The sequence below is a fragment of the Xenopus laevis genome, chromosome 7L (assembly GCF_017654675.1).
Source record: "Xenopus laevis strain J_2021 chromosome 7L, Xenopus_laevis_v10.1, whole genome shotgun sequence".
Taxonomy (NCBI): Eukaryota; Metazoa; Chordata; class Amphibia; order Anura; family Pipidae; genus Xenopus; species Xenopus laevis.
In genome coordinates, this window is record NC_054383.1 from 123,555,701 (window position 1) to 123,583,406 (window position 27,706).

The window sequence follows — 27,706 nt, forward strand, 5'->3', positions numbered from 1 at the left end:
CCAAACGCAGGTGGGCCGCAGCATGTTGCATTTCACCTGTGTTCGGCGCTTACATGCGTCTGTGTGCGTACAGCACCATTGAAAAAAATTGAGGGCGTCTACTCCCCTGCGGCTGAACGGAAGAAAGCGCAACGCAGGAAAAACCGCCTGTGTGTAAGAGCCCTAGATGATAGTAGGGATGCACTGGATCCAGCATTCGGTTCAGTATTCAGCCAGGATTCATCCCTTTTCAGTAGGATTCAGATTTGGGCGAACCCCTGTGCCTGGCCAAACCGAATCTGAATCTGTGACTTTTCATTACAAAACAAGGAAATAAAATATTTTCTCTTTTTTGGATTCGGCCACATTTTTCATGAAGGATTTAGCCGAATCCAAAAGAGTGGATTCAGTGCATCCCTATAGCGAACCTTAATGGATTACCCGATATTTCCTTAAAGAGGTTGTTCACCTTTAAATTAACTTTCAGTATGATGTAGAGAGTGATATTCTAAGACTATCTGGTTTTTATTTCTTATTATTTGTGGTTTTTGAGTTATTTAGTTTTTTATTCAGCAGCTCTCCCGTTTTTTAATTTCAGCAATCTGGTTGCTAGGGTATACATTAGCCTAGCAACCATGTATTGATTTGAATAAGAGATGAATATGAATAGGAGAGGCCTGAATAGAAAGATGAGTAATAAATAGTAGCTATAGCAATATATTTGTAGCCTTACAGATTGTATTGAGAGTGTATTTGAAAGCTGAAAAAAGCAAAAAATGTAAAACTATAAAAAAAAAAAAATTGAAGGTCAATTGAAAAGTTGCTTAGAATTAGCCATTGTTTAACATATTAAAAGTTAACTTAAAGGTGAACCATCCCTTTGAAGGCTAGTAAAGATAAACAGCTTACCGATTTCCTTTTCAAGGATAGTGTCATTTATTTGATTGATCAGGCACGTGCATTCTGATTGGTATCACCATGTGCTTATCTGCTTTTAAGGCCAGAGACACACGCTGCTATTTTGGGAGATAAGTCGCCCAGCGACAAATCGCTTCTTCTTCGGGCGACTAATCTCCCTGAACTGCCTTCCTGCCACCTAGAATGTTAATAGTCAAATCCAGGTCCCACTGTGACACATTCAGTTACATTGAGTAGGAGAAACAACAGCCTGCCAGAAAGCAGTTCCATCCTAAAGTGCTGGTTCTTTCTGAAAGCACATGACCAGGCAAAATGACCTGAGATGCACCTACACACCAATATTACAACTAAAAAATACACTTGCTGGTTCAGGAATTAAATTTTATATTGTAGAGTGAATTATTTGCAGTGTAAACAGTGTCATTTAGAAATAGAAACTACACCATAAAAATCATGACAGACTCCCTTAAAGTTTTCCCTCATTTTTAGGGATGTAGCGAATCCAGGATTCAGCCTTTTTCAGCAGGATTCAGCCGAATCCTTCTGCCGAACCGAATCCGAATTTCCATATGCAAATTAGGGCCAGGGATGGAAGTCGCGTGACTTATTGTCACAAAACAAGGAAGTGAAAAATGTTTTCCACTTCCCACTCCTAATTTGCATATGTAAATTAGGATTCGGCTGAATCTTTCAAGAAGGATTCAGGGGTTCCAAAACTTTGGGTTTGGCGCATCCCTAATCATTTTTGTGGTCCCGCGTATATATTATGCATAATACATTTCCCTGATTTTAAACTGGATTTTACACCCCTGAAAAAAGCGTAAAATGGGGGTTCCACTGTAAATAAATTGCTAATTAGCCATGCAGGCTGTGGATTCCATATGTGTTCAGTTTTAAAGGAATGAGGTGGCAACCCTAGTGGTGCATCAAGCAGTTGGTCAAGGACAGAGAATTTAACTTTTACCCTGAATTCCATAAGCATCCGTCCAAAACTAGGCACTCTGATGCACCTTTACTACTCCTGTCTGTATCTCATTCAAATTTAGTAAAAGCTCTCTGGATATTGCCCAAAAGTGACACATGGCACGTCGGTTTCAGATTTATCATACTCTGGCCCTTTAAAGGGATACTGTCATGGGAAAAATTTTTTTTTTTAAAATGAATCAGTTATTAGTGCTGCTCCAGCAGAATTCTGCACTGAAATCCATTTCTCAAAAGAGCAAAGAGATTTTCTCATATTCAATTTTGAAATCCGACATGGGGCAAGACATATTGTCAATTTCACAGCTGCCCCAAGTCATGTGTCTTGTGCTCTGATAAACTTCAGTCACTCTTTACTGCAAGTTGGAGTGATATCACCCCCTCCCTCCCCCCCCCCAGCAGCCAAACAAAAGAACGATGGGAAAGTAACCAGATAACAGCTCCCTAACACAAGATAACAGCTGCCTGGTAGATCTAAGAACAACACTCAATAGTAAAAACCCATGTCCCACTGAGACACATTCAGTTACATTGAGAAGGAAAAACCAGCAGCCTGCCAGAAAGCATCTCTCCCCTAAAGTGCAGGCACAAGTCACATGACCAGGGGCAGCTGGGAAATTGACAATATGTCTAGCCTCATGTGAGATTTCAAAATTGAATATATAAAAAATCTGTTTGCTCTTTTGAGAAATGGATTTCAGTGCAGAATTCTGCTGGAGTAGCACTATTAACTGATACGTTTTGAAAAAAACATGTTTTCCGATGACAGGATTTCTTTAAGAACTAGTATTAGACTGTTCGCCACCTAAAACCAGCCAAATTGCTTTTTAAGTCAATTCTGAGTTGATTGCAGCCTGACATTCGAATTTTTTTCAGAGAAAAAACTCTAATCGAATTCTATTCAAATTCGTTTCGAGTTTTCGATCTTTTCTTTTTCAAAACTTGTTTAAAAAATTAGATAAATGAGATTGGTCGAATTTTGAGTTCATGGGAGTTTTTACAAATTTACATGAATTCGAAATTCGACCCTTGATAAATCTGCCCCATAGACTTTTTGCACATGTGCCCGAAGGTTTTGCAGCTTCTTGGGATGTCGGGCAATGGACGGCCCTGGTCCAGGTTGGACCCTCACAGAACTCACATCAGTAGAAATATCCAGTGCCGGAGCTTCAGCAGGTAAAGGCCAGAGACCCTGCTGGTCACGGGGTGAGGTCACATGACAGAAAGAGGATAAGTTAGTGAGACATGGAGTTATTTATTGCTTACCAATTCCTGTCACGTGATGGGAGTTAAACCACTGGTGCCCACTGCCACATGAAGGAACAGGAAATTAAGTAATACATGTACTGTTACTATCAATGAATTTTGTTACAACAGCTCCACCTGCTGGTCAGTTTCCCACCATTCTGACTTCCAAGTAGTCAGGGAAGTTGTCAGGAGAAAGGAACAGGGGCTGCTCTGATGTTCTTCTGCTTAGGAAAAAAATTAGAAACCATAGATAAAACTCTCATTTTTCCCAACCAGAAGAACATCAGATCAGTCCTTTCTCGGTTGGTCAGTTTACTTATCCTTTAAAGATCAAGCTGATTAGTAATTAATACAGATAATTACTACATGTCAGTACAGAAACCAGTGCAATTAGCAACAGAATTTAATAATCAGCCCTGTAGCATCAGCTTATATTATAGGGGAAGCTCATTTTCTGCTGGATAATTAGTGACGAGCCCTAAGCTTAGCTTCTCAACAGCTGCTCAGAGCCCACTGAGCATGTGAGTGTCACAGACACTTTCCAAGATGGTGACCCCCTGTGACAAGTTTGAAGTCCTGGATCATTGCTGCTATTGACAAGCTGACACTTTAGCCTCGTGCAATAAGTTCATTATTTAAAATATGCCATTTTTAGCCATATTCATTATTAGGGTTTAGTTCTCCTTTAAGGATGAAAAGATTTGTCCTAATGTTCATTGTGCTGTCATGCTTTATTCTGATCCCAGGCTGAGTATAGCTGTTTGCTTCTTAAACAGACAGGCACCTTATGTATTTATAAGTGCCGTCATAGCTTCTCTTTTTGCAGTGTTAGTAATTGTAATTGCTTCTCACCCAGGGTATTTTTTAATTTCTTCGGCTTTGGCTGTAATACAGTCTAAGTTGATTTAACTAATTGCTGAACTTTAAAGGAGAATCAGGGGCGTAACTATAGAGGAAGCAGACCCTGCGGCTGCAGGGGGGCCCAGGAGGTATAGGGGCCCCATGGGCCCTAATTCATATAAAATTTCAATAAATATTGGAGAAACAAGTCAACCCCAAAACATTTTGGGGGCCTGAAAAATAATTTGCTGTGGGGCCCAGTAATATCTAGTTACGCCACTGAGGAGAATCAAACCTGTAACATAAAACCCCCTACCCTTTGTAGACCTCCCTCCCCCACCCCAGCCTAGGTGGTGCCCTTCACATTTTACTAACCCCTCATGCAGATTCTGTCCCCCAGCAGTTCACGGCAGCCATCTTCTTCTCTTCGTTAAACTTCGGAAGCCGACCTTCGTTTTCGGCGCATGCGCAGTTGGAGTGATTTTCTGGTCCCGAATAACCGCATTCGCCGAAAGTCACAAACATTTCCGAAATGGGTGTACAAAGGGTAGGGGTTTTTTATGTTACGGGTTTGTTTCTCCTTTAAGCACACACATACACTGTGAGGTGGCTGAATTTAAAAAAGAAACAAAATAAACAGATTCTGAGAAAACGACTTTTCTAAAACTTTTTATTTTTTTTCCCCGACATCTTATTTTATACCTGTAAAAGCTCATTTTCCGATATAACAAAAGAAAAAGTCTGCTATAAAAAAGGACCTGTAAGTCAACAATGGTCAAAACTGAAGCAGTTCGGTGGCGTTACGTTTTAAGTTTGTCCGTGTTTTCCTGCAACAGGGGACACCAATCCCTGGGCGAATATAAACAGCGAGGATAGGATTATATACAAACCTGTATGGGGAACCAAGGAGTCCAGGCAGCAACTCTACTCAGATGAGTCTCAACAAGTCCTATGATTTAATATTTAGACTACAGGGAGCAGAGACCACCAAATAATCCACCTAATATATCAAGAAAGCGACAAAAGTTGATTGATAGCGGATGAATTCCAGAAGAATCCTGCAGGACTGATATCATTTGGAAATTGGTACAGTCTTCTTTTCCTTAGATTATCCTCAAATAAGGTCCATTAAGATGTCATCTTCCATGACACTCTGGGCCTGTACTTGCTGTAGGCCTGGCTGTGGGACAGGGCCACGAGGGCCAGTGTTCATCATCAGTGTCCCTAAATGACAAACAACATACACAGCTCAGACTGGCTCCTTTTTATACTAATACAAAGGCCATTCAGCCCAATTTCTGAAAGTTTATTTATATTGTTAGAGTGTCTATTCAAAGGTCAATGCTAACTGTATGGCAAGGTAAAGTGACACGAGATCACCATTCCGATTAGAAAAAAAGAGGTTCCGGCTAAACATTGGGAAGGGGTTTGTTACAGTGAGAGTTGTGAAGATGTGGAATGGTCTCCCTGAATCAGTGGTACAGGCTGATAGCTTTAAAGGGTGGTTCACCTTCAAACAACTGGTTGTTTTCAGATAGATCACCAGAAATAACGACTTTTTCTAATTACTTTCTATTTTCTATGTGTGACCGTGTAAAGTGTATTTTTTCACCTTCTAAAGCAGCTCTGGGGGGGGGGGTCGCCGACCCTGTAAACTGTTCTAAATGGATACATTTAGTTGATACATTTCTTATCTCTGTGCCTGCTGAGCTAACAGGCAGCTGTTATAATTGATACAATAGTTACTAATACTCCAGAGATGCTGCTGAGAAATTGATCGACTCAATGTTGCAAAATTGTAACAGTTTAGAGTCTGCACCTGAATTACTGAGCTGCCAGACTGAGACACCAGAGACAGGGACATTCAACTTTAAACTTAGATTTTGGAAAAACAGTACCGTATATACTAGAGTATAAGCCGTCCCGAGTATAAGCCGAGGTACCTAATTTTACCTCCAAAAAACTGGGAAAGCTTATTGACTTGAGTATAAGCCTAGTGTGAGAAATGCAGCAGCTTCTAGTAAGTTTCAATCAAAAAAATGAGGGTTTCTGCTCCCATTTGTTTAATTGCGACACAGGTGCCGGCGTCTCGTTTTTTGAAGCCAGCGAATATTCTTGGAGACTATTCTTGCCGGCGACCGTTTTTGCACTTGACCCGAGTATAAGCCGAGGTAGAGTTTTTCAGCATATTTTGGGGGCTGAAAAACTCAGCCTATACTCGAGTATATACGGTAAGTCTTTATTTCTGGGGAACAATCTAAAAACAACTGTATTGAAAAAGAATAGTAAGAAACCTTCTAAATACTTTTATTAAGACAATCTGCTGCTTGAGCTCAATAAATCAGTAGTAAGGTTAGTTTTCTTTAAAACAAAAAAACACATCCTTTTGAAATGTCTCTATGGTATATTTGCAAAATAAAGGTATTTAGAAATGAGTCAGGAAGGAATTTTCCCCTCTGAGGCAAACTGGTGAGGATTCAGATGGGGTTTCACCTTCATCTGGATAAACTAGCAGTTAGGCAGGTTATATTATAGACTTAAAAGGTTGCAACGTAATGGACGTGTGTCTTTTTTTAACCTAACTTACTATGTTACGACAGTATGTGTAGACCAATGAATGACACTTTTGAATGTGCCATTCTCCTGGTGTCTAAACATCCTCACCTGGAATTGGGGCTCTCTGTTGCATCTGGTTACCCCATTGCTGCGCAGGGGCTTGGTGCATTAGTGTTTGCCCTGAAAGCTGGAGTTGCTGCTGGCCTGGAGCCTGGTGCTGCATCTGCTGGCCCATAGCCTGATGTGGGAGCATGCCCTGGGCCGCTTGCTGCATATGGTGCAATGGCTGCTGTGTTTGAGGGACACTGGTCTGAGGCTGCAAAACAGAACAATAAAATGAACATTCAGTTTTGAAACAAGGTTGTAACTTAACATTCTCTTTGAAACTGATGGAAGTTACAGGGGTTCTTCATCTTTTGATTAACTTTTAGTATGATGTAGAAAATTATATTTGATATTGAGACAATATTGATATTTGAGACAATTTGCAACTGGTTTTAATTTTTTGGGGTTTTTGAGTTATTTACACAACCACTCTCCAGCTTTCAGCAGTCTGGCTGCTAGGGTCCAAATGACACTAGCAACCATTCATTTATTTGAATAAGAGACTGGAATATGAACAGGAGAGGGGCTGAATAGAAAGATGAGTAATAAATAGTAATAACAATAAATGTGTAGCCTGATGCTGGCCATACATAGGGAGATCTGCAACATCTCCACAATATTCCCACCTTGAGGAGGGGCGATATCGGGCTGATCTGATAGTGGCCCAATGATCGGATCACAATGAGGAGAATACTGGCGGTCGGATCGAGGACTGCATCAACAAACCAATGCGGCCCTCGATCCAAATAGATTTTTAAACCCGCCCAATCGCCATCTGGCCTACGTCCGGCCATATCAGTCGTGTAACCCCGTCAGAGGACCCCATAAATCTTTTGGCAGGATATATCTGCTTGTGTATGGGGGGGCTTTACAGAGCATTTGTTTTAGATAGGGTCATTGACCCTCATTTGAGAGGTGAAAAGAGTCAGAAGAAGAAGGCATTCTATAACATACTAAAAGTTTTCTTAAAGGGCATGTAAAGTCAAAAAAATAAAATCCCATTTTTACTTTCTTCAATGAAAAAAAAAAAAAAAAAACCTCTCTCCAATATACTTTAATTAAAAAATGTGTACTGCTTTTATAAGAAACCTGACTGTAGGCAGTGAAATTCTCCCTTTATTTACTGCTGTGAATAGGAATTGTCAGACGGTCCCTAACTGCTCTGCAGGGAAACAATCATACTTATGAACAGCAGGGGGAGCCCCCGCCTTACTTCCCAGTCATGCAGAACTCAAGCAGCTTTGTTTGTTTCCCTGTAGAGCAGTTGGCGACTGACTAGAGATTTGTAGTCGATTTTATTTTTCCTTTACATCCCCTTTACTGTTTCTAACTCCAGCTGCAGGGACAAAGATCATGGAGCCAGTTTTAAACAGATAAACTGGGATTCTATTTGGAGGATTATTTTGCTGCAGCCACTGCTTCTGCAGAGTTAAAGAAAGTTTGTATTAAACAATACAACTATAAAATCTACATTAGATTACATGACAACACAGGACCCAGTGCAGTCTGTATATTCTGATTATTAATCAGTCTTGCTGTATCGGCTTCTGGCAGATATTATTTGCCATTATTTTATGATGATCCCTAAGCAGCCCAGACCACACTGAGCATGTGCACAGTCTTGGTCTTGCAAAGATGTTTAACAAAGTTACAAGATGGTGACCCCCTGTGGCCAACTTTGAAAGCATAAATCATTTGTTTGATTAGGCTTGTGGTGCAGTAAGTTCATGTTTATGTTTAGTATACAAAATACAGTATTTCTAGCCTTATTCTATTTTAGACTTTACTTCCCTTTAACAAATCACATTAGCTGTATCCCCAGTTGAGCTTACAATGTAAGTTTCCCCACCACTAGTGTTGTCAATGAGAGGTAGGGGTGTGGCAGACATTTAAGATTCTCTCCCGTTACCAGGAAAATCCTTTAATGTCTGTAAGAACTATAGGGGGAAAGTCTGGTGTGATTCTTTTCCTCTGGTTTCCCAGATACTTACAGGCTGTTGGCTCAGGAGGAGGTTGCGTAGCTGTGGGTTGGCACCAGGATTCTGTGGTCTGAGCATTGCTCCTGCCTGTGGGTTCTGAGGCTGGCCAGGTGCTTGAACAGAGGTTTGTGTGGCTTGTGGTGGTGCCTGAGAGGCTGTCTGCTGTGGTTGCTGCACTCTGATGTGGAGCTGGAAGAAAGCGGCAAAGACATTCTTGTGTGACTATCAAGCAAATCACTGCTATAATCACAAATAGATTTATTCAAAATAATTACCCAGATTCCTTTAATCCAACGCCCCATGAGAAAAAAAAAATCCCTCAACAAAATAAGAACATTCGCTCACATTGGGAGCAGAGAATAACACAACTGCTCTAAAGTGGAGTTCCTCCTCCCATGTTCAACGACAGTTGTGTTTTACTACAACTCTCAGCAGCACATGGACATCCAAAGACTGTAGTGCCACAATGGTTGTAACCCAGTGATCTGCCAACCAGTGGCTCTTGTACAACATGTTCAGCACCAACCCCTTGGATGTTGCTCCCAGTGGCCTTAAAGCAGGTTATTATTTTTGAATTCCAGGCTTGGAGGAAAGTTTTGGTTGTATAAAAACTGTATAAGTCCAAGTAGAGTCTCCTGTAGGCTGCAGGTCCACATAGGGGCTACCAAATAGCCAATCACAGCCCTTATTTGGCACCCCCAGGGACTTTTTCATGTTTGTGTTGCTCCCCAACTATTTTTATTACATTTGAATGTGGCTCACGGGTAAAAAAAATTGTAGTCCAACACCAAGTTTAGGGCTGCAGTATGACAATTATTTATCAGAGCATTGCATGCTTTGGGTACAAGTGACTAGTTCTACTAATGTTAAAGGGAATCGCCACTCCAAAACGGTTTTATTTACCAAAAAAAAACAAACCACACACACGTTGCGCCCCAATGCAGTGGTTGACGCTGTGCCCCAATGCAGTGGTTTATGCTGCACCCCAATTCCATAGTTTATTCTGCACTAGTACATAACGAAAAGGGTCTCTCGGCAGCACTGTAGTAAATATAAATGAGCCTGATAAATAATAACAAGCCCTGTTCTTGATCTTAAGACCCTGGTTCTAACCATGATCATATATGTAGAGGGCAGAAAGTGCAATCACCTGAGTATTAGAAATTACTCTGGCACACAAGGACAAAAAAATAATCTAGAACGTCATACTAAGTTAAGTAAAATCCATTTTCCCTGAATCTGCACATTTTTACATGATATTTTCAGGCATGAGCTCATTCAATTGGGATCATGTAAAAAGCTGCACAAACACTATGAACTTCCTGAAATATAAACCTTTTTTTTCCATTGGTATTTGGCTGAATCCAGATCTACTGCACCCAGAGAAAGCAAAATAATTCAGATTTATGCCAGGACTTTTGCAAAGACTCACCATATTCTGTGCTCTCTGTTGCTCATCCATCATAGTGACTTGGTTGATGGAGGGCATGCCGGGGCCCACCTGCTGGACTTGCATCTAGAGCAAAGAGCAGATGTTATCAATTGCTTTGTCTTCTATAGTCACGTTATCCCTCATACATAAGAAATCTGAAGCAGATGTAAAACTAGTTTACCTGTTGGGGTACAGCCTGTGCCACTGGTAGATTACCCGGCTGTTTCTGGAGGAAGGCTTGAGAGTTGGCAGGAACAGATCCAGCGCCCACAGCTTGGCCAGCTCCCATCTAAACAGACATAATGAGATTTAATTTGTGTGTGTCATCATGAATGCGAGTACAGACAATATCCCAACCATGCTGTTTCATATAGAGCATCGTGTGATGTCAAGACAAAAGTTTAGTCCATATCTACACTCAAAACTGCTTATTAACTTTGTATCAATATATACCTAGAGCTAAAATGATGCATCATCCACGTGACATATACAATATATCTGAATGGAAAAGGCATTCAACAAAAATCCCCTTTAAAGGGATTGTTCATCTATAAAGAAGAAGGAAAGCTATGGAGGCATTTTATTGCTAATAGATTAGCTGCAATAGTGCAAGCTAGAATGCTATATTTATTCTGTAGAATGTTTTACCATACCTGAGTAAAAAGCTCTAAAAAAAAACACTTTAGTTTGTTTAGGATAGCAGCTGCCGAATTAGTTTGGTATGACATCACTTCCTGCCTGAGTCTCTCCCTGCTCACTTATAGCTCCGGGCTCAGATTACAGCAGGGAGGGGAGGAGGGGCAAACTGAGCATGCTCAAGCACAAACCCTGGGTGGTCGGTATAGCCGGATGGCTAGGAATTTGACCCCGGTGGTGTTCTCATAGGGGCCAACCATTCTAAAAACAAGTAGCCCTGTTTGGGTCTCACCCACTGGTGTCAGCCAGTGTACTGTGTGGGGGGGGTTAAGCCTGCTCTGGCACACCCCCTCAATTTAAATATTCAAGTTCATGCCTCTGGTCTGGAGGATGGACCTTATCCCCATTGTTCCCTGTGTCCCCCTTGAGATGCCAGAGAAAGCCAAATTTGATAAAGAGGCCCACATAACACAGAAACCCCTAATATACCCATTACAGTTACCCGTTTCTTCAAAAAGTATGAATAAATTCCATTTTCTATGCTGAAATCCAGCTGTTTAGATTTCTGCATCATTTGAAATCCTGGCAGGGAAGGAGGGACTAAACACTGATGTTACAACTTGTAACAACTTCTCCACAGCTTACAGACAGCATGCAGGAACTACATAACCCACAATGCATTGCACTGGGATGTTCCTTTCCTTATTGAAATCACGTGTGCAGGGAATTGTGGGGTTTGGAGGATGCAGGCTGAGGACAGACGGCTGTTAATACAAAGTAACAGTAGTCAGTCAGCTCAGCAAAGTAGTCAGACAGATCAACAGGAGAGCAGGGGGCTAGGCTTAGGGAACTGTCAGAATCCATTAAAAATCATGAAAAATCTGCATATTTTCTAATTGATGTATATTGCAAAGTTGCTTGAAATTATGTTTACTTTTCAAAAAGCCTAAGTTATGTTTGTGTGGAGTTCCCTTTAAGATTAAACCAGCACACACTTGTGTGTATCTCTACAAGGGAATAAAACAGCAGAAATACTATCACCTAAAATATAGCAATGCGGCCCATATAATGACATTGGAAAGCCTTCGGCCGGATTTACAAACCATCCTTACATTTCGCTGTTGGTCAATCTTCTGCATCTGAACTTGCTTATGGTTTGTGATCACCTGTCGGATACCATTGACAAAGCCGCTCTGGTCATTAGGAATAAGCCCCATGAAGATCTTCTTTTTGGAGGAGTAGAGAAGCATGAGGACCCTGACTTCACATGGGGTTGTGTGCGGGAAGTGTACGCAACCTGCCTGCTCGAAGAGGCAAAAACAAAACAAACTGATACATGGCGTGATGGTTGAGGAATGAGGCAATTTTGGTAACGATCCCTTCGTCCCACCTCAAGAATTATTAAGAAAAGGAACAATACAAGATTTCACAGCAAGCTATACGAGATGTTGCAGACATGGTACTTACAAAGCCACTGCCCATGATACGGTATAGGCCTTTCAGAGATTCTAGGTCCTTGTTGGTGAAGTGGAATTGAACCATGCGAGAATTCCTGAACAGAGGTCCGAGTGTAGTCTGAAATGGAAAAGAATCATTTAGTCAAATGGGGTTATAAATTGGGTTCCAGTATAATATATAGATATACTACAACGGGTCTTACCAGAAGTTGCTGTGGGATGAGCTGCATGATAAGTTTTTGTGGCCACTGATCTGTTTTTCTGAGAAAAAAAACATGATATAATAATGAACAGGCATATCTTAAAGGGATACTGTCAAGGGAAATTCTTTTATTCCCAAAACGCATCAGTTAATGTCATCAGTTCTGCACTGAATTCCATTTCTCAAAAAACTTTTTATATTTAATTTTGAAATCTGACATGGGGCTGACATATTGTCAGTTTCCCAGCTGCCGCCAGTCATGTGCTTAGAAAAAATTCAGTCACTCTTTACTGCTGTACTCTGAGTGATATCACCCCCCCCCCAAAGCCTAACAACAGAACAATGGGAAGGTAACCAGATAACAGCTCACTAACACAAGATAACAGCTGCCTGGTAGATCTAAGAACAGCACCCAATAGTAAAATCCAGGTCCCACTGAGAGACATTCAGTTACATTGAGTAGGAGAAATAACAGCCTGCCAGAAAGCACTTCCATCCTAAAGTGCTGGCTCTTTCTGAAAGCACATGACCAGACAAAATGACCTGAGATGCACCTACACACCAATATTACAACTAAAAAATACACTTGCTGGTTCAGGAATTAAATTTTATTTTGTAGAGTGAATTATTTGCAGTGTAAACAGTGTCATTTAGAAATAAAAACGGCATTATAAATCCCTTTAATATGACAAAAGAAGTGCCAGTTTCCTAACTTGAAAACAGGGATGTGCCATGACTAATCTTGATGAATAAAACAGGGACACACTCATTTCCTTGAGATGACACATTGTAAAATCATGACTCTCTAGTTTGGAATTTTAGCAGCTGGTTACTGGGGTTTTGTTTACCATAGCAACCAGGCATTCGTTTAAATGAAAGACTGGAATATGAATAGAAGAGGGTCTGAATAGAAAGATACGTAATATAAAGGAACAGTAATAAAATTGTAAGCTTATAAACAATAAATAATGAAGAAAAGATGCAAAGTTGCTAGGCACAGGTCATTCAATAACATACAAAAAGTTAATGTTAAGGGGAACCACCCCTTTTAGACATGCTAAATGTAAAGCCTATAAGTGTGACAATCTACTAACGCATATGCACAAACTTACAGATTTTCTCCAGGGTTGACGTACACTTGACACGGGAGGGAGCGAGTTAGTTTGGCGTTGTTGTCCACAGACACTGACCGAGGCTTCTGCAGTGAAACGATAAGCACTTTAGTTAAGGCTGCAGAGGCACATTTACTTGTTATAGTACACTTAAAGGAGAAGGAAACCTAGTCGGCGTAAAAACCCTCCCCCCCTGACGTGTGTGGAAGAAGATGTTGTCTGTGAACTCCGTGGACTGGACCTGCGCAGAAGGTTAGTAACAAGTTAGGGGCATTTGCCCAGCGGTACGGGTAGGCCAGGGGGGAGGAGGGAGGGTGGGCAACACACGGGAGGGGGGGGAGGGTTTTTGCACCGACTAGGTTTCCTTCTCCTTTGAAGTGTGTAAAAAATAAGAACGTACCAGTGCATTTTACTCATTTAGGTACAGAAGAATTGCACTTTAAAAAGTAGTGTTTCAGGCCGATTTATTGAATATTTCTGCAAAAACCCTAATAATCCCTCCCTTTTCTCTACTTCCTGCTCCCTGAATTCCCAGGCTGTGCGGGGGAGCCGGCAGCTCATTGCACTGTAGGACAGGAACCAATCAGCAGCTAGCAGGACCTGATAGGGAACTGAAGCCTGTCTTTGCTTGTGTGACTGCAGGGCTGTGATTGGCTGTCTCCCTCCTACTGTGCTTCTGGCAGGGACCCTTAGGACACGCCCACCCCTCATTTGAAACAGGGACCAGAGAACATCTATAGGGAGCTCCAAATAAAGGGGTTATTTTTAAAGACAATATTCATTTTTAGCACAATGTAAAAGATACACTACTCATAATTGCCTACAAAATGAGGGTTTTCTCATTTCTCCTATATGTCTCTTTTAATAACGGCTTCTAACAATAACGATGCACAATGCAGTGCCCATCCGTGCCCCTCAAGCATACTCACCTCCTGCCACTCTAGCACCCCACTCCAGGCTAGTAATTTATTGCCATTAACAGGGGTTTGTGTGCAGGGCAACTGTGCAGTTCCCATCTGAGGCTGTGAAGGTTGTGGGGCCTGGACTCCCCCAGCAGCTCCTGCTATGGGCTGTTTGAAGACACAAGAGAATTGATCAGAAAAACAACAGTAAAATTCATAGTTTTCTTGCCTCTGAAGAATCAAATAACTGAAGGCTACAAATCAGAGCACCAAGTAGCAAATTACACTAGAAAAGTAGTTATATTTGGGGAAAGTAACAAGAGCTTTTACAGCTATTTGTGCTAGTCTTAAAGGGATTGTTCACCTTCCCATAGGCGGGGGGTCATTTTTTTGTTTGGGGAGGCTAATTAAAGGCATGTCCTCTACTATTGGTTTTATAGTCAAACTGCATGCAAATTCACCCAAGCTAAAAAAATAAACCACATTGTTCTTCAAATGCATAGTACCCCAGAATTAGCGTTGAGCAAAATGTTTTGCCAAGTTTCACTGTAAAAATGATGTCCATAGACTCCAATGGGTGGAGAAATTTACTAAAAAAATCACTACCCAGAATGCTTCATCAATGCAGTGCCAATATCATGTGTATTACCCCTTAATCATGTGGCAGAATATATATGCAGTGCCAATGCCATGTATAATGCCACCTGAACACACTGCAGGATAAATAAATTGCCATATTAATGGATAAAGCCCTGAGAACATTTGGCAGAATACAGTGTTATATCCTTGTATAATAACCAGTGGCATAGCTAGAAGATACTGGCCCTCAAAGCAAAATCATATCAAAGCCCCTTGAACTTTGGGAATATGACCAACATAACCATATACTGAAAATTATACCCAGGTCACATCGCAGAAAATGACAGTACCAATTCCATGCGTAATGGCAATAAAACATATGAGAAATAAAGTGTGAGTTCATTGTGTCGTACCCCAGAATATGTCCAAATAAATACAGAGCCAGTTATAGGTATAGTGCCACTTGGAGCACACACTGAAGAAAATACTGTCAATCATACATATAATACACCTATAACAACAATAAAATACATAAATCAAAATGCTGTTTTTCCAGTTATTCCCCCTCCTCTCTCTAATCTGCCTTTCACTTTGTTTTTGTTCACTTTACATTGTCTTATCACAGCAATTGGGAAAAGCTTTCCAGGTGTTGTTGAGCTATAACTCTCAAAATGCTGCAGCCTTTTAGCCACAGGTGGGAGTTCTAGAGCAAGATCATTTGGAGAGTGTCATTTTGCCTTTTACACTTGGCTGCAGTAATAGGAACAAGCTGTTGAAATTACCATTCGATTGGCCGATCGCCGTCTCAATCAAGGGAATCCCGCCCGGTTTTCCTTATTTGGAAAACCAGGCAGGAAGTATAGACCCGGGCAGCCACTCAAAATACCAGGCTGTCCCGGTCAAAACCGGACAGGTGGCAATCAACAAAACAAGTGGTAGCTGGCTTACCTTAGTAGTGAAGCAAAGCAATTTTCTATTTGGAAGCAACTTGACTCCTCCTACTCCATTCCGATTGGACAGGCAACAGTAACAAGGCTTTTCATGATGTTACCTAAACAATTATAAAGTAGGAGGATGCTCAGCCTTCTATCTGCTTACTATCCAATCGGAAGGTAGAAGGAGGTTCATTCTTGGCAAATGCAGTCTCTCCAGCTGCACTGACAGCTTTACATTATGGAGATTCGCAGTGAGTCTGTGTGAAGTGTGAACCAGGGAAACGTTTTCTACAGTGTCAACCTGTTCTGGAAGTTTGACACTGTTTGTTTGGGGAGGCTTAGCCTCATTATTATCCACCCCTGCACCTTCCAACACTTTTTTCAGTTCAGTTGGTTACAGATAGTTCCCCAGAAATAAAGACTTTTTCCAGACTTTAATATTGAAGTGTAATGTTTTATTTTTCACCTTCTAAAGCAGATCTGGGGGGGGGGGGAAGTCACTGACCCTGTAAACCAGGGGCCCCCAACCGCAAGTCCACGGCCAGTCCTGAACTGGACCGTCGAGCCTAGGGGACAATTAACGCAGTGCGCTGAATTGGACACCGGCGCTTCAGAATTGGACGCCGACCCCCTACCCCGGTTCAAAAAAGGTTGGGGACCGCTGCTGTAAACTGTTCTAAATTGATACATTTAATTGATCCATTTTTTATCTTTGTCCCTGTTGAGCAGAATCCCCGAGTTTCATTAAAAGCAGCTGTTAGAACTGATACAATAGTTGCTAATACTCCAGAGATGCTGCTGAGAAATGGATCAACTCAAATATTGCAAAATTAAAACAGTTTAGAGTCTGCACCTGAATTACTGAGCTGCCAGACTCAAACACCAGAGACAGGGACATTTAACTTTAAACTAAGAATTTGGAAAAACAGTAAAAAATAAACAAAGGAAAGTAATTGAAAAAAGTCTTTATTTCTGGGGAAAAATCTGAAAACAACTGAACTGAAAAAAGTGTTTGGAAGGTGAACAACCCCTTTAAGTAAACTTTTAGTATAATATAGTATGGACAGAACATTTTCAAATGGTCTTCATAATTGATAGTTTATATTATATTATTAGTTTATACAGTTAGGTCCATAAATATTTGGACAGAAAGAAAGCACTGAGTTCACCAGTGATTTCTTTCTTTCTCTGGATGTACCAAACTGTAGATTTTGCCGCTCCTAATATTGTAGCAATTGGGTTTTTTCTGTTCTTTGGTAACAAATAAAAAACAAAGTAATTGGAAAAATAATTTATTTCGGGCAAACTATCTGAAACCAACTGAACTGGAAAAAGTGTTGGAAGATGAACAACCCCTTTAATCAGATCAGTAACTAAAACATCTAAATAGCAAGACTATGTCCCAATCAATTCAAATACACTCAGATGTGAACTGCCTCTCGGCTTAGGGATGACTTTTCTGGCAATGGATGGCAAGTAAACGCCAAAGAGATTTCCTGCAAAGTTTAATTGTGAAAACCAAAGGCTGACTTACCATGGGTGGAGGAACAGACTGTTGCGGAGCTCCCTGCTGCTGCAATTGTACAGGTGCTGGTCCAGGACCTGTGGTTACCGTAGTGACAAGACTGGATTGAGAAGCAGGTGTCATTAAGGAGGCAGTGGAAGCAACCATCTTGGGTACTGAAGCAATCGGAGGCATTGTGGGGGCAGGTGGTTGGTTAAATGGTGAACCGATAGCTGGTGCAGTCGGCATCTGATTAAGGTTTGGAAGCGGAACTAAAAAATAAATGGATGAAATACTAAATAGGGAGGAAATATCACACGATACAACCACAAGAAATACTGTAAAGTAGAAAACAGGCTGTGAACAAGGGCAGTTACTTCCATAAAACTCTGTAGGATTTTCTTTGTCGACATGTCACCCATTCTTTAAAGCAATTGTTCAGTATAAAAATAAAACTGGGTAAATAGGCTGTGCAAAATAAAAAAGTGTGTATAATATAGCTAGTTAGCCAAAAATGTAATGTATAAAGGCTGGATGTATAACGGAACAGAACACTACTTCCTGCATTGCAGCTCTTTTGGTTTCCACTGATTGGTTACCAGGCAGTGGGGGAGGGCACACGAGTCAGTTTTGTTCCATGTGGCCCCCCTTAAAGTGGACCTGTCACCAGACTTAAAAAGCTGTATAATAAGTCATTTTCAGATTAAACAAGAAATCCAAATTCTTTTTTTTTTATTTAAGCATTCATAGTTGTTGTAAACTCATTTAAAAATATCAGCTGTCAATTAAATATTGCCTGCCCCTACTCTATGTCTTAGAGGCAGGGCAGGCAATTACTTTCACTTTCCATTCAGCACTTACTAGATGTCACTGCTCTCCCCACATTCCCCCTTCTCTCTTCACCATTTAATTGTGTAACCAGGGCATGGGGATGGACATCGGGTCCCACATTCTGGTGCACAAACAAGATTTTGAGATGATACAAGGCTTGTCTTAATAAGTGTCCACAAAATGGCTCCTGCCTGCTTGTTATAATAATGAATTTACAGACGGAAGGAAACAAAATTCTAATCATTTTTACAGTGTAATTAATGTTCATTTCGCTTGACTAACATAAAATAGGATTTGGAATATTTTTTTGGGCAACAGGTTTAAACTCACCGACTAACTCAAAGTTAGAGAGCTGAAAAGCAGGACGTTGGGTTCTGTTATGTTATACATCCAGAAACTCCAGTCTTTATACATTATATTTTTGGCTAACTATATAAGAAACATTTTTTATTTTGCACAGCCTATTTTTCCAGTTTTCATTTTTACACTGAACGGTTCCTTTAAAGAGTTCACCTTATGTACAAGTTAATTTCTGAAAACAGGCAGCCAGTGATGATATGGAGCCTGAAGGCATGTGCATCAAATATCTTTATGGGCAACAACATGAAGCACAGATCAGTAAAAACATAAACCAGTTTCTGCAGGAAATAAAAAAAAAAAAAAAAAAAAAAAAAAAAAATCTTTAGCTTTCTCCTGTATGGATTCCTCAGGAGATTATAACAGAACAGGAGGCCTCTTTTTTGGAAGGAACTGTAGCTAAGAACTTATCCAAAACGGGGCTAATGGATTGCAATTTCTAACTTACAGCGATTTGGGAGGTTGGTTTTCTGATTCTTTGCAGCTTCAACCGCAGACTGGGCAGCAGCATGTGCTGGAGTCAAAGTATTCTGCGGAGGAACCTGCTGAAAACAAAAAACAGGTCCACGAAAGAACATGATGACAGAAATAAAAGCTAAGCCTGTGTATCATACATCTATATACATTAAGTCCCATTAATGTTCCCCTTTACAAGAGCAAGAACAGAGCATAAAGGTTATTTAGCCTTCAACTGCAATGTCCAAACTAAACATCCACTGTCAAGCTGGAAGCTGTAGTAACAAAAACTTGCAGGCAGAAGAAGGAAAACTTGTATACAACATTAAGCTCCCCTAAACATAGTAATTTATGAGTGCCAAAACAAATGTTCTGAGCACACATTCACCTATCCCCGATACTGTACTGTAAATCTATATGAAAAAGAACATGATGACTACTAAAGTATTGTGTAGCCTTTGCAAACAACCCAGCTCTGTGTTTTCAGACAGAGGTATAAAAAAAATGTATATTTACTTTACTTTCCAGAAAATGGTCAGATTCTCTCACACATGAAAAGATCTGCACAAAAGGAGGAAAGTAAATAAACACAGAACCTTAAAGGGGAACTATCACGAAAATAAAAATGTAATATAAGTTCATCACACTGAAATAAGGAACTTTCTAAATACAACCAATTAAATATTCTGTACTGTCTCTGAAATAATCAAGTTCATATTCACTATTTCTCTCAGCATCTGTTTCTCCTCATTCTGTCTTCATGCAGCAGTTGGGTGTCAGATAATTATTGACAGTTAGATCCAATATAGGGGGACTCCTTTTGCCTAGAAGTTGTATTAGAGCTCACTCTATTAAAATCACCAGACATCATGTCTCTCTAAATGCAGAATTTGTGCAAAAGGCAGTTATTGTGTTATTTGAATGAGCTGTAATGCACTGCTAGGAAAGCCCCCCCCCATAAGATATATTAGATCTAACTGTCAATCACTATCTGACACCCAACTGCTGCATGAAGACAGAATGAAGAGAAACAGATGCTGAGAGGGGGATACCAAACATAAACTTGATTATTGCAGAAACAGTACAGAATATTTAAATTTATTGTATTTATAAAGTTTCTTATTTCAGTACGAGGAAGCATATATTAAATTTTCATTTTCACAAAACTTGCCCTTTAACTTTGATGACTAAACTAAGTCATAAAAAAAAAAAAAAAAAAAAAAAAAAAAAAAAGAGACACTAGAAAAGATTTCTATAATAGATATAACATATATCTAATACACATATAATGAAACAATCTGTGATCTGACACCAACAGTTAAACTAGAATTGCATACCATATAAGGTGGCTGGACAGGTGGGAGTTGATGCGGAGGAGCATTTGCAATTTGAGGTGGAATAACTGGGAGTGGCGGCTGGGAAATAGGCTGTTTTAGTGGAATGACTCCTGGAACAGACGTAGCTCCCCCTACTGTGTAAGAATGTCAATGATTAAACAGTAACATAGGGTATCATAACATTATACTTTTCTTTTATTATCTAAGCGGATTGTTAAATTGTACTTATACAAATCAATAGGGCTACAAAGATAACAGATACAATGGAAAGCCAAACATAATGTAATCTGTCCTGACAAAGCAAAAGTAGGGACTACCCAGAATTTTATATTGGACAAAGTTTTGATTTTATGCCATAAGTGAATGGAAATCAACAATTCCTTTCAAAATTCAATATCATATCGGTCTACAGCAGTGGTCCCCAACCAGTAGCTCGCGAGCAACATGTTGCTCTCAGGGTCCTTAAAGCAGGTGCTTATTTTTGAATTCCAAGCTTGAAAGCAAGTTTTGGTTGCGCAAAAACTGAGTATAGTGCCAAGTAGAGACTCCTGTAGGCTACCAGTCCACATAGGGGCTACCAAATAGCCAATCACAGCCCTTATTTTGCACCCCAAGTGACTTTTATGCTTGTGTTGCTCCCCAACTCTTTTTACATTTGAATGTGGCTCACAGGTAAAAAAGGTTGGGGACCCCTGGTCTACAGGTTGATATCAGGTCCATGGTGCTCAACACTGACCTGGAAGAACCATTCCACGTACAAGTATCATGTGTCGAGGATCCTGGCTATAGTCCTTAGGCTGCTGTTCAATCATGCCCACAGGCATGGCTTTCTCAAAGAGAGTCCGTAATGCTGGCAGTTTGCGTGGGGAGATGATGGAGAAATGGATTCCTCTCTAAAAGAATTAATTACAAATAAGACAAATATAGTCTCCACTGGCCACTGACTGTCTACAGAACAGAATTAATATCTCTCTCATATAAAATTGCTTCTTGACAACAAGTACAAACTTTAAAGGAAAACTATACCCCCCCCCCCGCAAACATTGTAGGTCTCTATAAAAAGATATTGCATAAAAACAGCTCATATGTAAAACCCTGCTTCATGGAAATACACCATTTTCATAATAATATACTTTTCTAGCAGTATGTGCCATTGGGTAATCATAAGTAGAAAATTGCCATTTTAAAAAATAAGGGCCGCCCCCTGGGATCGTACGATTCACTGTGCACACAAACAAACCATACTTTTTAGATCACATGAGCCAATTAACAGAGTTCTGTCTTTTGCTTCCACACTCCTTCCTGTTACAGTTAGAGTTGTAGTATTTCTGGACAGGTGATCTCTGAGGCTGCACACAGACCATCACGAAATGGGGGTTCAAGGCAAGAGATGTAAAAGGGCAAGATTTACTTACAATACAAGTATTCATTTTGGAGGTATAGTTTTCCTTTAAATAGAAAAACACACACTTTTTGGACATTACTGGTGATTTAAGTAGAAGGTGTAGTACTGTGTTCACCACTCATGTTAAAGGAACAGTAACCAGGAAAAAAAAAAAGGGGTTTTAAAGGAATGACAATATAATGCAGTGTTGCCCTGCACTGGTAAAACTGGTGTGTTTGCTTCAGAAAAATAACTATAGTTTATATAAACAAGCTGCTGTGTAGCCATGGGCAGCCATTCAAGCACAAGATAAACAGCAGATAATAGATCAGTTCCGAAGACTCCCATTGTATACTACAGAGCTTATCTGTTATCTACTGTGTATCCTATGCCTTTTTTCAGCCTTGAATGGCTGCACCCATGGCTACACAGCAGCTTATTTATATAAACTATAGCAGAATTTCTGAAGCAAACACACAAGTTGTACAAGTGCAAGGTAACACTAGATTATGTTTTCATTAGTTTAATACAATTACATTTTTGGTGTTCCTTTAAAGTTACAATGGCATCCACTTTGCATTCACTTTCGATCTATCTATGATATGGCAAAAGTAAGCAATGCCATAGAAAAAGCAGTTGTGTGTCCAAAAAGCACATATGTACAGGGGAGCTGTGTGGTGCAGTTGACAGGCTCACATGAAACGGTGTGATTGGGACAGAACATGAAGAACACAAATGAGACCAAAAGCATTTAGCAAGAAACTCACCTCCCCAATCTTCTGTACAAGGTTCTCCGTTGTGTATCCAGAGTAGGTTGTGCTCTCTACAGCTGGCAGCAGATACGGAGGGGAGTTGCAAATCAAGATGCACACCTTGTGAGTCTGCCCACTAAATGGAAAGAAAATGTAGTTAAAAAGAGCTACACCTTGACTAAATAAGGACTTGCACGGCAATTCCTTTATAGAACATTACAATAAGTTATCACAGGAGAAGTGTATGATTTTTACTCAAGTACCAGAGTGTTCTGTTCTGCTGGAAAAATAACAGTCCAACATTAAAGGTCAATAACTAACCACTCCAAGGCAACAGATGGAAAAGTATTTTTATACACACACAAAAACTCACATCTGTTCCCTCATCTTTTTGAAGTCATCGAACAGTTGTAGGGCAGTGCTTAGCCCCTCAGCAATCAGACTGCAGCTCTCACCTCCACCTCCCATAAATCTGAAGGCAAGAAAAGAGAAGTTACCAAAAACAGCTTGCACACAGGCATTTCTTTGTCTGACCATAGTGGAAAGGGTCATCAATTAATTCCTGTTGTTTTTTCAACCATACAGCTGCTTATCAGAACCAATCTTTAGTACAATATCATAAGAGTCCTGTGCGGGTCCATTTTTTGGAACCCGTACCCGCAACCCGGACTCGCAACCCGCACTCTAACCCACTTGGACCCGCTACACGACCTGCAAGTACCTTATCCGCAACCCAGACCCCGCTGACCATCAAGAATCAGGAAGTGCTGTCATTGTAAACCGGAAGTGTCATCATCGGAAGTAGGCGTGAACAGAAAAAAGGCGTAAAACAGGAAGTGCTGTCATTGTAAACCAGAAGTGTCATCATCGGAAGTAGGCGTGATCAGAAAAAAGGAGTAAAAATCGATATAGAGAAGATCCACAAACACGCATCTATACCCACACCTGGAACTTCTACCCGCAGGGTACCGCAGGTTTTTGTGGGTAACCCGCAGGTCCCCGACCGACTGCAGGACTCTACAATAAGCACCAGTCTAAAATAACAGAACTGCTTCACAAGGTTCATTGTTGGTTGACAACAACTTACATGAGCCACATGACTGAATATAAAAGGTTCTGAATAACAATGTTCATGTGTCTGTCTCAGGTGAAAGTCACAGCACTGGTTGAGAGCAGAAAAGAAAACATCTTACTTTATGCTGTCCAGCCACTGGACAAATTCATAAGCACTGCTGGTGGGGGCGTGACATTGGACGTAGGACTCTGGAGCACAGTCCACCGTATTAAAAACGACCAGGCTGTACTGGGTGCCGCCATACTGAAAGACAAAACAGCAGAATTTAAAATGTACATTTAAAAAAGATACACAGACGTCAACATTGCTGTGTCTATGATGTTACTCACATCTCCTCCAAAGTCGGTCTCTGCGGGAGGTCCACCGTTAAAATACCTAAGGCAGAAAAGAAGACTATCACGGAGGAGAAATTGTCTCTCCTTTTTCAAAGGAATAACAATATTTTAGAATAATATGCCATATTAAAAGGGGTTTTTTTGTTTACATAGTAGACAGCAGAGGACAAAAGTGGAATCTTCTGCTTTACAGAACTAAACCCTAAAAATGAATGTGGCTAAAAATGTCATTTTATACAGTGAACTTATTGCAGCAGCCTAAAGTTTCAGCTTGTCAATAGCAGCAATGATCCAGGACTTCAAACTTGTCACAGGGGGTCACCATCTTGGAAAATGTCTGTGACACTCACATGCTCAGTGGGCTCTGAGCAGCTGTTGAGAAGCTAAGCTTAGGGCTCGTCACTAATTATCCAGCAGAAAATGAGGTTGGCCTGTAATATAAGCTGATGCTACAGGGCTGATTATTAAATTCTGATGCTAATTGCACGGATTTCTGTGCTGCCATGTAGTAATTATCTGTATTAATTACTAGTCAGCCTTATATTGTGACATTTCTATTCTATGTGTACTGTATATTGTGAGTGGGTCCCTAAGCTCAGTAAGTGACAGCAGCACAGAGCATGTGCAGAGAATCAGCAGAAAAGAAGATGGGGAGCTACTGGGGCATCTTTGGAGACACAGATCTTTACTGCTAAAGGGCTGCGGTTGCCTTGGGCTGGTACAGAATCACAAAACATAATGTACAACATTTCAAGCTACTTCTTTCGTTAAGCTTTAGTTCTCCTTTAAAGGAGAATTCAACCGGTAAAAAAAAACACTCCCCCCTACCCTGGGTCCCAAAATATCTGTTTTACCAATATTTATTGGAATTGTATATGAATTAGGGCCTCATAAGGGCCCCTATACCTCCTGCCCCCCCTGCAGGCACAGGGTCTGTAGTTATACCCCTGCCACTGGAGCAGGATCTTCTGGGAAACAGGGGTTAGAGGTCAGAGCAGTGAATCCCTGTTTTTGTTCTACTTCTAAGATCCTGGAATCAGTCTGGGGGCAGCTGGGAAACTGACAATATGTCTAGCCCTATGTCAGATTTCAAAATTGAATATATAAAAATCTGTTTGCTAATTTGAAAAGTGGATTTCAGTGCAGAATTCTGCTGGAGCAATACTATTAACTGATGCGTTTTGAAAAAAAAAAAAACATGTTTTCCCATAACAACATCTCTTTAAGTACTTCTTCAGCAAATATTCAAAGTGGGACTTACTCTATTGCAGGTAGCAGGTAATGTTTCCGTAGTGATTCAAAGTAAGGTCCTAAATTAGCCGTTCCCTCTATGACAAAGACAACATCTGATATTATGCCGCCATTTCCTGGTGTGGCTGCATCCATTGCTGAAGGCTCTCACCGACCGATCCACACTAAATGAAAAACAAAAACACATTTTTCTTAAAGGGTTTGTTCAACTTCCAAACACTTTTTTCAGTTCAGTTCTTTTTATATTATTCCCCAGAAATAAAAACTTTTTTTCAGTTACTTTCCATTACTTATTTTTTACTGTTTTTCCAATATCTAAGTGTAAAGTTGAATGTTCGTGTCTCTGATGTTTGAGTCTGGCAGCTCAGTAATTCAGGTGCAGACTCTGAACTGTTACAATTTTGCAACTTTTAGTCGATCCATTTCTCAGCAGCATCTCTGGAGTATTAGTAACTATTGTATCAATTCTAACAGCTGCCTGTAATGAAACCCAGAGATTCTGCTCAGCAGGGACAGAGAAAATAAATGTATCAACTAAATGTATCCATTTAGAACAGTTTACAGGATCGGTGCCCCCCCCCTTCCAGAGCTGCTTCAGAAGGTGAAAATGACACTTTACACTTGAATATTAGAAAAATAATCACACACAGTAAATAGAAAGTAATTGGAAAAAGTCATAATTTCTGGTGATCTATCTGAAAACAACTAGTTGTTTGAGGGTGAACAACCCCTTCAAAGGAGAAGGAACCCTTTTAGGCGCAAAACCCCTCCCCCCGACCTACCTACCCCCCCCGGGCAAATGCCCCCAAGTTGCTACTTACCCCTTGGCGCAGGTCCTGTCCCGTGGAGTTTGAAGGCGACATCTTCTCCCGTGTAGTCTTCTTCCTGGATTCCCCGGCGTTTGGTGGTGCATGCGCAGTAGTAGGAGCATTTGCCGGTTGGAATCTACAGCGCATGCGCCAAAAGTCAAGAAGTTGACAAAAAAAGAAATCGGAAAACTCTGTGACTTTCGGCTCATGCGCAGCAGATTCCAACCGGCGCATGCTCCTACTGCACATGCACCAGCAAACACCAGGGAATCCAGGAAGAAGACCACACGGGAGAAGATGCAAACTCCACGGGACAGGACCTGCGCCGAGGGGTAAGTAGCAACTTAGCGTCATTTGCCCGGGGGGGAGGTAGGCCCGGGGGAGGAGGGCCTAGGGGAGGTAAAGGGTTTCCTTCTCCTTTAAGAGCTTACAATGACTTAAGTTACATTCCACTTTGAGATCCCAAAAAAACAAAGTGAAACAAACCAGCAGCCCACTGTGAAGCCTCTGTATAATGAACTGCTCTTTATCTAAAATAGAACAGGCTGTAGCTGGGAGAAGGGAAGGGGTTTGTTTATACAGAGGCTCCTCAGTGGTTTGTTCGAATTTGCTCTTTGGGATCAGGAAGTAGAATGTGACTTCAGTTTAATTTTCAATTTTTGCCCTGTTTAGAGCAAGACCATTGATCTTAAAGGAACAGGTATTAGTCGTATGATGAAAGAAGTGAGGATTCTATACAGAGACTACACGTTAGTCCTTCCCCAGCGGAGCTGACAATCTAAGGGCTCTATTACAGTCTCATAAAGCTTTTTTGGATAATACAGTACCAGGAGGAAAACACAAACATAATTTGCTGCATTGAATCCTACATCCCCCTCTGTCAGAAGGCAGCGACGCTCACATGGTGGAAAAGTCCAATAACAGAGTATTATACAGTAATACAGATACACGCATTGTGTGTGAGGAAACCATACAACCTACCGCCCAACAGTCCCGCCTTTCGCGGGACAGTCCCGCTCTTCTTTAACGCATCCCGCAGTAGCTGCTTAAACGCCCCGCAACCACATCAACATCCAGCTCTTTGGCTGCGGGGCCGGCAGGCTATTGCGACGCCGCAAATCTCATCGCGCGAGATGTGGACGTCACGGCGTTGCTATGACGTTGCACGCAGTCTCCTTTGTGGAGACTGGGGAGTGATGAGAGAGCGGGAGCGGCTCATTGGTTGTTTTGTTAAGGAAACAGCAACAATCATTAGATTCTGAGCTCCCTACATTTGACCATGACTAAATAGTCAGCCATTGATTTCTGTGTTTACTAGACTTACCAGGCTCTATATAGAAACATAAACGATACATATTGACAATTAAGGATTCAATTCATAGCTTATTTGACTAGATGAAAAATCATATAGGACAGCGTTTGCTTATTAAAATTAATACCAAGACTTGTTGTTTTAGGGCAATAAAACATGGGGCAGTTTTCCCAAAGAGGCCAAATCACTTTCCAGTGTCTTTTATAACAAGAGACTAAAATAGAATAAGGCTAGAAATGCTGCATTTTGTATACTAATAGGGATAGGCGAATTTGACCTGTTTCATTTCGCCAAAAATTTGCGCCGCCCATCAAAGTCTATGGGCATCAAAAAAATGTTTGCCCATCCCTATATACTAAACATAAGCATGAATTACTGCACGAAAAAACAATAAAAACAAATAATTTATGCTTTCAAAGTTGGCCACAGGGGGTCACCATCT

The 27,706-nt window shown here is 40.8% G+C and overlaps 1 protein-coding gene across 5 annotated transcripts; it reads right to left on the reverse strand.

The window, feature by feature from the left end:
* Positions 1–4,622: 4,622 nt before the first annotated feature.
* med25.L (mediator complex subunit 25 L homeolog) lies at positions 4,623–27,112 on the reverse strand. 5 transcript variants are annotated; one of them, XM_018226432.2, is made up of 20 exons: positions 26,934–27,112; positions 25,154–25,307; positions 23,887–23,932; positions 23,676–23,800; positions 22,856–22,954; positions 22,498–22,618; positions 21,083–21,239; positions 20,347–20,480; positions 19,002–19,098; positions 17,396–17,637; positions 14,375–14,515; positions 13,446–13,528; positions 12,335–12,392; positions 12,142–12,249; positions 11,787–11,978; positions 10,220–10,327; positions 10,039–10,122; positions 8,619–8,795; positions 6,631–6,838; positions 4,623–5,190 (listed from the first exon to the last, which is right to left on the reverse strand). In XM_018226432.2, exons 2-20 carry the CDS (start codon positions 25,276–25,278, stop codon positions 5,081–5,083), a joined length of 2,415 nt encoding a protein of 804 aa, XP_018081921.1. In that variant the 5' UTR covers positions 25,279–25,307; positions 26,934–27,112; the 3' UTR covers positions 4,623–5,080. The 5 variants fall into 5 exon arrangements, with proteins under 5 accessions (XP_018081921.1, XP_018081920.1, XP_041425587.1 ...); XM_018226431.2 differs by having other exon boundaries at positions 13,446–13,531; positions 19,002–19,095; positions 26,934–27,111; XM_041569653.1 differs by having other exon boundaries at positions 11,787–11,975; positions 26,934–27,111.
* Between the last annotated feature and the right edge of the window lie 594 nt (positions 27,113–27,706).